Source organism: Morone saxatilis, unplaced genomic scaffold, assembly GCF_004916995.1.
Source record: "Morone saxatilis isolate NCDOM2014 unplaced genomic scaffold, NCSU_SB_2.0 Contig5, whole genome shotgun sequence".
NCBI lineage: Eukaryota > Metazoa > Chordata > Actinopteri > Moronidae > Morone > Morone saxatilis.
Genome location: NW_023340095.1, coordinates 16,038,020 through 16,049,548, shown reverse-complemented (window position 1 = coordinate 16,049,548; position 11,529 = coordinate 16,038,020). Strand labels below are relative to the sequence as shown.

General features: G+C 41.6%; 1 protein-coding gene across 2 annotated transcripts in view; it reads right to left on the bottom strand.

Annotated features, from left to right (window-relative positions):
• Positions 1-11,529, bottom strand: part of gsk3ba (glycogen synthase kinase 3 beta, genome duplicate a) — a 32,575-nt gene that overhangs the window by 12,842 nt on the left and 8,204 nt on the right. For both annotated transcript variants that reach the window (XM_035676475.1, XM_035676476.1), the window contains exons 2-3: positions 7,450-7,643; positions 835-918 (exon numbers count right to left, since the gene is read on the bottom strand). In XM_035676475.1, coding sequence (XP_035532368.1) covers positions 835-918; positions 7,450-7,643 — 278 coding nt within the window. The remainder of the gene's footprint in view (positions 1-834; positions 919-7,449; positions 7,644-11,529) is intronic.

Here is an 11,529-nt window from a genome sequence, read left to right as displayed (position 1 = left end):
CCTTAAAGGGCTAAACTCCCAAAAAAATTAATTAGACCAGTTCGCTATTCCCTTGAACCCCCCATAATGTAGTAACAGTGTTCGTCTTCATATTCTTCAAGAACAAGGTGGTCACCAGTTAGCCTAAAAAAGAGTTAAGAAATAAGTGCTGATAAGACCCCCATAGACGCCTATAAAACTGTATCCATACATTGCTCTAAATTATATTTAGTCATATGAAGGAATTTCTTTATGTATTGGTGGCTGGGTCTTTGAATTACCGCGATTAATTGAACAGCTAAATTTTTCCAAGTTGATTTTTCTGAGCATAGAAAGGAATAGAAATAGGTTGAACCAGTCCAATTGAAAAAAGATTATTTGAACCAAAACTGCTGCAGAGGGAAGTGAATTAGATTTTCAAAAATCTGAATTAGTAAATTATTTCTGGTCCTGATGAAGAATAGTTTTTATAAACTTATATAAAACCATGTCCTTTAAATGTACTTATGGCTCAGCGCCGGTGTTATGTGTTTATACACAACCACCCGACTAACACACCCAACACAACACAACACACCACACCACACACACACACTAAAAATAAAAGCAAAAACGTAAAATCAGAACATAACATTAATGGTATTGTATAAAGACTTGTATCTCATTTTAAACTATAAATATAACCTTACTTTTTCTGTCATACCTTTTTATTTTGGTGGAAATGCCCAACCTCTTCACCAACTGTTCGAACTAAAACTGCAGCGTGGCATTAAAACACAATTAATTATGCAGCCCTAACGCAAACCTTAAGAAAGGTAGATGACGAATAAGAGGCAGCGCACTCAGCCAACTGACCTTGTCTCCACTGGAGTAGAAGAAGTAGCGCAGGCGGACTATGTTGCAGTGGTCCAACTTCCTCATGATCTGCAGCTCACGGTTCTGAACAAAACAAAGACAAGAACAACACATTAGTGTGATGTACAGAAGTGTTTAGTGTTTTTTTACCCATGTTACATGTCACTATGATGATTCAGCGGTAATGGCTGCACTATGGCCGTACAAAATAGTGCTTGAAAACACCATAATATCGCTTTGTCTTATGACAGAAACACATATGCCTCGAATCACCTCACAAAACAATCATCTTGTTGTCAGTCACTGTCACAAGCTCAATGTGTCGGTTTGTCAGGAATCAGAAAGCGATTTGGATGTGGTCGCTGCAAAAGAATGCTAATAAATAGCAAACGGACATTCATTCCTTCACGAAAGGACAAATCCCACGGGCTAAAACATGACGACACACTTATATTTATTGTGTGGCATGTTGCCCGTTCCCATCAAAGGCCCCAATAATTATAGAAAAAAGCCACTGTAAAGCAAATCTCAACAGCAGAAACACTAAATCTGTTAAAATAAAAGTTGTGTTGGGGCCTGTAGTGTAATGAGCCACAGGCTTTCACAAGGCCACTAGAACAAAATGGACCTTGGTAGAATACTCAATCTATACTCATATACAGCGTGTCCATGCAGAAAATAGTTGTGCATACAGTATGGACATTTTCAAAGGTGGGCAGGAATTCAAGTATTACATAAAGCTTTAACAGCTCTATTATAGTTTATATTTTCTCCTCTTCTCCCATTTCTCCTTCCCTCCCTCCTCCTCCTCCTCCTCCTCTTTATCATAGCACTTTGCGTTGACTTGATCTAATGTGCTTGTGTAACTTTTGGAGAGTGTGGCTCCACTTTAAAAAAGTGAATGGAGAATTCAGAAAACAAAAAGAAAGCAGAATACAGGGACAAAAGTTCAAATCAGGCTATGAGTAGTGGAGTCATTATATAATAGGCATATTTAACAGTAGAAGGAGAGGTTTTTTTACTATTGACTGACAAAAGCAGCACAGAGAGTAATGACATGCATACTAATATTCTGAATATGACGTTTATTGTCAGGTTTTAGTCAGAATGTGGGATTTACATAAAATAATCACTTGTTGTTACCTCATACTTGCATTAAATGGAAGTAATTACCAACCAATCAATCAATCTAATGCAGGCAAACATTTTCAGGTCACTCGTATTTTGTAGTTTGGATTATTCGTTTCTGTAAACGGCAAACATTACATGTAGAAACTCAATGGAGAGCAGAGTATGAATATGAAAGGGGAACCAGAGTGTAATCAGCTTACAGCGTACATTTTTCAGCTGTATATTTCAACTGACAAAGTGACTAATCAGCAGACTAATTCCCAATCAGACAGACTGAGTACCAGGGCTAAAAAAGTGCTCAAACAAACAAGTGACAAATATTCTTACTGACAAACTATCTCAAACTAAACGACCCAACCTGGTACAGTGTTGGTTTCTGGGTGGAAAAGGGGTCGATGAGGCTCTCGTGGCACGTGTAATTAACTGGCTGACCACAGAGCAGACGATGGTGTGATGCACCGTCTGACAAGCATTTTGTGTAAACACAGGCCTCAGGATTGGTGTAAAACTGCAGCACCCAGGTCAACCCTGCACCGGTTAACATGGATACAACACAGGACCTTGGTGTAGAAAGGAGACTAGCTCATTTGGGAACATTTTCACCATTATCTGTCTATTCTATCATTTTACAGATAAAACAATTAAACAGACAACATAAGGACCGCTCCTTATGTTGTCTGTTTAATTGTCTGTTTAATTGTTTTATTAGCCGATAAAGAAATGAATCATTATTGCAGCAAAATAAAGAAAACTGATTGGGTGACAAATGAGATCCCCCGTTATGTGGGTCAGGACCATGCTGGCTGGCACAGGGAGATAGGCCGCTGTCCTTCCACACTTTTCTGCCACTTTATGAGGATTTAATCCCCTTTCATTCATTTTTTAACAGAGCAGAGTGAGCTGTCTGTCCACTAAACAAGACCTCATCATTCCAGCAGCAGCAGTAGCAGCATCTTGTAGCTCAGTACCGTGGTACAGACAACTCCCACCAGCCTAATTCACTTACAGGCAAACCCAAATGGTTCCCACAGTCCTCCCCATGCATTTTCAACATTTACACAACTACTGCCGACACACACACACAACCCCCACATCATAAAGTGACATCATAGCGCGTGGGTCATAGACCCGCCATCGAACCATCATGCACTGCAGGCAACGCCCTCGTCTTCTTGCAGTAGCCTAGTGGGAGTGTGTGTGTGTGTGGTGTGGTGTGTGTGTGGTCGTGGATGTGTGTTTTGTGTGTGTGTGTGTTATGTGTGAGAAAGATGGTACCATATGGAGGAGGAGCAGACAGGCTGTTCAGTGAAGCCCTGCCCAGCTCCAGTTATACTGCAGTCCTTCCTGCTGACCTGTCATCCTCCAGTGTGTCAGCAGCCCAGCCAGCAGAGACAGAGCGAGACAGATGGAGAGAACGAGAGAGAGCGAGAGAGAGAGAGAGAGCGAGAGCGAGAGAGAGAGAGCGAGAGACTACCTCAATTGCAGGCTGCTAAAAATGCTACACCTTCATAGCGCTGATGTATACTGTCAGACAAAACCACATCCAGTTTCCAAAAAGATTAAGCAATTGCGTACCACCCACGCAAAGACACACGTACCATTTTACTGCTCTGCCTAAGTACCAGAATATATGCTGAATGTTTTTTAGTATTTATTTTATTGTCAATAATTCCAAACACGTGTAAATCCCCAGACTCACTAGAAAAACACAAAATATGTGATTCTATACGTTTTTTTAATGTAGCAACTACTCAGAGTTAGCTGGCGAGCTAACAGCTAACACACTACCTGCTAGCCCTAGTTGGTCAGTGTGAGTCTGATCTATTTTCTCTGTGCTGTCACTCGCCTCTGGCATTTTGTTTTCAGGATTGTGCAATATTTTGTTTAATTATAAGTTTGGGAAGAGGGGAATAAGCTCTCAGAGCCTGTTAGCTTTATAACTGTCAGTGAGCTTGTTTGTTAGCTCAGTGGCTAACAGGTCAGCAAACAATTTATTAAAGAGACGCATTTGTTCCATTAACTCCTGTCCAATAACTGTCTGTAAACAATGTCTTTTGTGTTAAGCAGCTAATACATAGAAGGTTAAATAAAACTGAATAGTGACACATCTAATTTGCTTATATCATCAAGATAGTTTTCTTATTGGGGAATGTTGGAAATTCACACGTGAATCCATCACTTGCAGCGACTTACTGCAAACTTTTTCCATGTTAAATGCTGGTGTAACAGGCCTTTAGTCCGTCTGCGTTCAGTCTCAAGCCTGTTAGTTCCTACTCATGATGTAAATCTTTAAAAATAGGATCGCAACTACATAGTTTCATATTTAGAAAAAGTAATTTCCCTAAACTGGGCACTGTAGCTTTTAGTAAAAGTTGCTCAAACTTGTTCAGTTGCAGATTAATACAAATTTGGGTCTCCAGTTTTACAGCAGCTGGAGGGTGTATACGGGATTGACTAAATCTTAGACAATACTTAGACAAGTTCATTGGCGGTCCCAATTTTTTATGTTGGATTTGTTGACAATAAGAAAAAAATGGAGTAAAAATCTCCAGACTTGCCCTTTAACAATGTTGCATAAGTGCCACTACCACCAGACATGCTCTCATTCTGTGTGTGTGTGTGTGTGAGTGTTGGTTTTAATGCAAGCATCCATTTTCCAATAGGCCGATATGTGATCCCTCTGACGGGGGTGGAGGAGGATACATACCATAATGCACCAGGAGCAGATTGTAAGCCCACCCAATAACACAGAGCCTATCACATGATTACCCTGTTTGACTAGTATGTGTCTGTGTGTGTGAGATGCATTCACACATGTTGGACCAGCATGGTTCACCTCATCCAGGCACACTTCACACATGAACACCACATCAGACAGAAAAAAACACAAGTGTAGAGAAAAGGCTTTTGAGGAGGAGGAGAAGGAATGAGGAGAAAATAGAACGCAGGTGTTTGGGTATGTTTGCGTGTGTGGGGGTACACACACTTTATGGCGTGTGCTTGGCAGTCATGTGAGGAGTCTTAGCGCTAATTTGCCTAATTTTTCGTAACAAGCTGTTCACAAGGAAGGACAGGCCGGGGCAAGTAGAAGCAGTGAGACAGAAAAGGAGACAGAGAGCGAAAAGCGGCTTAACTAGAGGGTCTGCTATAAAGAGGAGCAAACAAGAAACAAAAAAAGAAAACAATAAATGTGATCTGCAGCTAACCACTGTTTCAGCATGCAACCTGGTTCCGTGTCATGCTAACTACAGGCTAACTACAGGCTAACAAGAAGGACAGGATATGACTTCATCGTGGCCGGAGTCACAAAATAGTGTGCGTTTTGTGACAGATGGTCAATCCCCACACACACACACCATTAAGTGACATAATTTATCTTGTCTGGTTTCAGGTGGCAAAAAAACAGCTCCTGCTGAAAAACTGTACTGAACCTCCACAAAGGTTAAAGCTAGGGCACTGGGCTGCTGAAGTATTTAGCTCAGCACAACAGTCCCAATGCAAAAAACGCTGCAGGGAAACACGTTGGACTAAAAAGAAAAAGACTTTGACTAAACTTCGGGGACTCTCATGGGAAATGGAGACGGAGCTGGAGGTTCAGGAACAGGGGACAAAAGGAGACACGTAGGCTTCTCCTGCCATCTCTCTTCTCACCCCCTCTTGCTTACACACCCAGACCCTCCTGAGCGAAACAAAGAAGACATAAAACGACGCCGTACGTACCGTATGACCAAGCCAAACAGGCACATTTGTACAAAACACATCACATAGCCTAATACCAGGCTTATTCTTCAGTATGTGAAATATGTTACACACAGAATCAGAAGGTCAGAGGTCCAAGATCATTCGCTTATATAACATATCAAAGGTCTGACATCAGCATACTAACCCAGGCCTCGCCTCAGCAGGTCATTGGAATAGTTGGATATGTGGAATACACGCTGATCTGCAGCGTAATACATGGTCCACAGTTGGGCTTTGGGATAGGAATATGGCAGTTATAGGCTGAGACAACGTGGCGCCAAAGAAAAAGGTAAAGCGAAGAAAAAGTTCTTTATATATAGTGTACAATTAAACTGATATTGATTATAGATCGGTAGCTCATACAACCCCACTCCAAAAATACCTGACCTCTCACTTTAAGATATCACCAGACGCCAGTTAGCTTAGCTTAGCATAAAGACTGGAAACACAATAGGTCGTTTCACACTTTAGTTTGGTTTAGGGTCAAACAAAAGACATATAAAATGTTCATTAGTGAGCTTTAGATGTGCTAGTAGGTGGTTTTTGTTACGTTTGTACAGAGCCAGACTAGCTGTTTTCCCCCTTTCCAGTCTTTTTCCTGTGTTAAGCTAAGCTGTTGGCTGTGGCTTCTGCCCTCTCATCCAACTCAAGTAAGCCAATAAACGTACTTCCTAAACTGTCAAACATTTCTTCTAAGGGGTCTCTTGCCAGTTTCTAATCTCCTGTGGTGTAATTAGTTGTTTAAATGAGCTGAAATCCAGTTCAGAATAGAGTCAAGGTGTGTTCCTTTTTCACATATGGAAAACACCATAGTCACACATTATATTGCATCATCTTAACTGTGCACTCTGGCTGTATGTGCTGGGCCTCGTTCTGTGAAGGCCAGGGCATGTGTTACATAAAGTGTAAAGTGTAAAGTGTAGAGTGTATAGAAGGGATTAATGTAACTCTGGGAATAAAAAAATATAACCTAATATAACCTTCAAGAAGGTAGGATTTACTCATAGCTGTTGTCTTAGACTACTTTAAGCTATGTGTGCCTAATAAATATAGTGTATATGTATAGGAGCACTTACCCAACACCAACAGTAATATGACTGTTACACTGTGGACCCATAACCCTTCGACTCTGAGGACTATAAACTTAATGAGAATCTTAACAGCTGTCCTGCAGGTTTGGCAGTCTCAGGTCTTTTATCTGTGAGCTGTGAGCAAGCAGCAGGAGGCTGCCCCCCCCATCAACAACCCATCAGTCAAATCTATTCAAAGCACAGGAGGAGGATTCCAGCAGAGCTTTGCTTGGAAGGAAATATGACGTTTCCACTGTGGCAACTGAACTAAACTTGACAGATGACTGAGTATCAATGGTTTGTTTGTGAGAGAACCCCACACACACACTTCCTGCAAGAAAACACTCACATTAAAGCAAGGATGTGTCAATTTGAGAAGGCTGAGAAGTTTTGCCTTTGTTTTCTCGTGTCCCAGCTTCACTGATCTGATTGTTCTTGTGAAAGATCACTCCATTCATGTCTCTTTCACAGTTACTCACATTCATTAATGCAACAACAAATCCTACTTTAGTTAAGTTGTTAAAAAAAAGGAGAAAAGAGGAGTATGACTGCATGTTTGTGTGCATCATTATCTTTAATACGTGCTGCTTTTCACTGTCCTTTATGTGTCTTGCTTTTAGTTGACAAGTGAGACACTTGAGTAAGCTGAAAGATGGATGTGTCCATGTTTTACCTTAAACCTCTTGTCTTGCAGGACCTTCTTGATGGCCACCAACTCTCCAGAGTCGCAGAGTTTAGCCTGGTAGACGACGCCGAACGAGCCGTTGCCGATCACCTTAGTGTCCGTGTAGCTCACCTCCTGTGGCCGGTCGGGGCCTTGGCCTGGAGTGGCCACGACTGTTGTTACCTTGCTGCCATCTTTATCCCCTAAAGACAGAGACAGACAGATAAGAGAAATGCAGTTGCTCAGAATAAATGTGCACAAATTCAGCGCTATAAGGAGTGGTGTTTACAGACATGTGAGAGAGAACAAACTGATATCCGTCAAACACAAAAGCACAAAAGAGTGTCGTGTCCAGTAAATGTTCTAAACTGTTGTGTCATATTTTCAGCTCATCGCTTCTGCACTAATGATCGCTTCTGCCTTTTTCTTTTTGAATTGTGATAGTAGGAAAAAAAACAGGTATTACTAATGACATTAACAATGGCTCTATTCTGTTCAAGCGTCCCAGTAAGTCATGACAGAGAGTCACCATCTGCTAGAGTAAGACTGGAGCTCGTAAGGGCAGAATAACCTCCTTGTCAGAGAGCGTATTTGTGATTGAAAGGCTGCAGGTTCGAATGTCTTCCGAGAAAAAACAGAACAACATGTCTTTCCTAAAGCTACAGCCAGTGTAACCCCCTTTTGTTCTAGCAGTACTTCCTACTGGTCAACAGCTGTGGTTGTACTGGTCAGCTCCCAGTTGACTGACTGTTCATGGCTGAGCTGAAAAACACCATAAAATACTATATGTTTGTAGTGTTAAGGTCTGCTTTGATTGACATTAACATTAAATAACCAGAGGAAACAATAGGCGACTTATCTGCCATAGACAGAAGGACACTTGAACTCTACATTGCCTCTTCAAATGCTATAGATTATTATTTTTAAATCAGGAAGCAGAGGGGCTTTTATCCAAATCAATGCATCAAACAGGGGTTAGCGTATAGTAGGCCTAGCTTTCTGAGACTATCCCCACTGCATAGGACTCATTACCTTGGACAGATTCACCAACCATGGTGTGCAGCGAGACCAGTGCAATACCTGGGATTATCAGCACTGAAAAGTCATAAGCTAATAAGACTCGGTATCTGATGCTAATGCACTATGGATCAGAATCAGCTTTCACATGCCCCTCCTCCCCCTTTATGCCTTCCTCTCCACTCAGTCAGGAGCTGGCTCCGCTCCCCTGAGATCTCAACGTGGAGCCTTTTCCCTGCTTAAGTGGGTTCTCTCCCTCCGCCTCTGCCTCCCCCTCCCCCACCGAAGTGTCAAGGGCCAAAATTCACATCAGCTGTCAGTTAAAGGACATGAGTGTGTGTCGCGTGCCGTGAACGTGTGCTCCTGCTCCTCACTTCCAATCTCCGGCAGGCTCTCAAATGCACCCCAAAACTTCCGACACAAGCACTGCGAATAAATCCCTCACACGTGCCCTCCTCTCTAAATCTACTTATTAGACTTATTAGCATTCTCCTCCTTCACACAGACTGCAGCAGAAAAAAGCTGTATGCGAGCCCACGCAACTAAAAGACTCAAAACATCTTTGTTAAACGTGTCTAATTTTAGGTGAGCTGCTGAGATAGTCGGCGCAGCTCATAGTGCGTACAAACAATGCTGATGGGTGGATTAATGCTACTTAATAACCATGACTGTTCCCGATCAATAGAAACTTCCCCGCCACTGCTCTAAACTCTGGCAAACTACTAGCGCGTGACTGTGCGGGTTTCAAATGAACAAAATGATTTAGGTAAATGAATCCAGCATGGCTTAAATTCTTTTAACGACGTTTTGACTGAGAAAGTAAGTGGTAGTGCAGAGGTTTACTAGTCTTATCCATTTTTAATATTCATTGGCTCTTTTTTCCAGCAGTGTTATTGATTTTGACACAAATAGTGCCTGCGTAGACATACACACTCACATATGAGCAAAGAGCAAAAATAGATAAAAACTACGCCTCCATGCTCCAACCCAGACATAAAATAATATACGTGTGTGTGTGCGTGTTTCCTTCTGCCAGTGTGTGACCAGTGAGTGGTCCAATTACTGAAGATGTGCATACAATCAAAGGGAAAGGGAGGGGGTGAGGGTGAGGGGACAGGCCTTCACTCTCCAGGACCGAGTCTAGTAAGAGAAGCTGAAAATGGATTCTTTAACGACAGAAATAGACTTTCCAAAAGTGTGTGAGTGAGAGAGTGAGAGAGAGTGAGAGTGAGAGAGTGAGTGAGAGAGTGAGTGAAAGAGGAATATGAGTCTGCCTACATATTCCAGCAAGGCCACTTCTGTGACGCCCCTGCATTTCCTCAAACCGTGAGAAAAGTCTGTACACACTCACACACACACCCCGACAAAAACACTTACAACTTACAGTGAGATCTCACGCTGGTGCAAATAAGGAATGACCAGGCAAGCAATGAGATTGCACTTGAAATGTTTTCCAAGTGACTGGTTAGAAGCCTGTGTGAAGCATGGCCGTCCACACACTCACCTCCTATAGCCTATACAACTCTCATCATTGGCTTATGTTCACACAGATGTACCTCCATTTCAGACTTGTAGAAAACTGTTCAAAGCTTTTTCTTTTGTTCAAGCTAGAAGCACCTTTCCATTCAAATAAATTATCCCCAAGTAAAAATGTCCCTTGGCCCCTGTTAAAAGGTATGCCACAAGAACTAAAATCACAAACACCTTGGAATACTTGCTTGCAGCATCTCCACGGCGACTGTCAATCAGCCTCCCACGACAATATACTTAGTATGACAAAACACAGAGCATGATTTCACGTACATATGCTGCATCACTCAGCTACAAAGTGCCACACAAGAGACAGCTGCTGCGAATTTTAGCCACAAGCGTCAATAGTCAATTAAGGTCACCAGACTAGTGCAGGACACAACTGAATATGGCTAACGTGCGCACACAATGGGGCCAAAACATCACCAGTGTCGAGCAGTTGCAGGACACACGTGGGTCTGGGAATCATTCCAAGTGAGCCGCTTTGTTACTGATACCAAAATGTGACAAAAGATTCTACAAAATAAAATGAGGAAAACGTACCAAATTCATCCATGTTTGTCTAAATACAAAAACGGTGCATTAACTTAAGCAATATGATCCAAGTTGAAATGAAGAAGACCAAACATTTAATGCCAGCTTGTCAACGCAATTAGTGCAAGACACAATGTTGGTATAATGAGCTTAAATTAGGAACTTTGTTCAGAAATAATCATTTACACCCTGTTTTTCTGAAATGCATATGTGCATCAGTAACATCAGCATCACACACAGCTTGGGAGCTTTGAGTGCACAGTTTTAAGCTTACAATCTGTGCACAGGAACCTAATTGTTGATCAAATTTCAGCACAAAATGAATTTTTTGTCTCTCTAGAAAATCGTTTCTACTAAGCGTTTACAAACTTGACTTTTACATGCAGCGTTTTCTCACAGGTTTATAGTGAAAGATTTCGAAATTACTTCATGATTTTCAAAAGCTGAAACATTTTTTGAGCATCATGTCAAATCTTTTCTTAATAAAAGTAGACAAAAACGCTGCCAGTCTGGCATGATTACACTATGCCGTCTGTTCGAGACACACGCCCAAAAATGTGACGTTATTAGTAAAGTTGACTGGCTGTTCAAGCAAACTATCTATTAATAAATAATTGCCTTCAGATTGATATCCAACATGATAGAATCCCTTAATACTGAAACTCAACTCTCTTCACTTATATCCAGAGGACCATTAATAGATGTCTATATATGTGTTCTATCTATTTTGTCTGGCATGAGAGTCAATACATGAGCCCCCCATTTTCGAGGTATTATAGTGGTATAAATGTGCAGTCTTAATCTATGAGAGACCGGTTGTAGTGGTCACATTATTCATGTATTTTCTGCAAGATGAGGGATCATTTTCACACCATTCACATCGAATCACTACGATTGAATGTCACATAATGTGCACCTGCCAAACTGTCCCCATCTCCTCTCGGAAACACATGCAATCACATGCATATATACAGCGTGTATTAACTGTTGTAATCACACACACACACA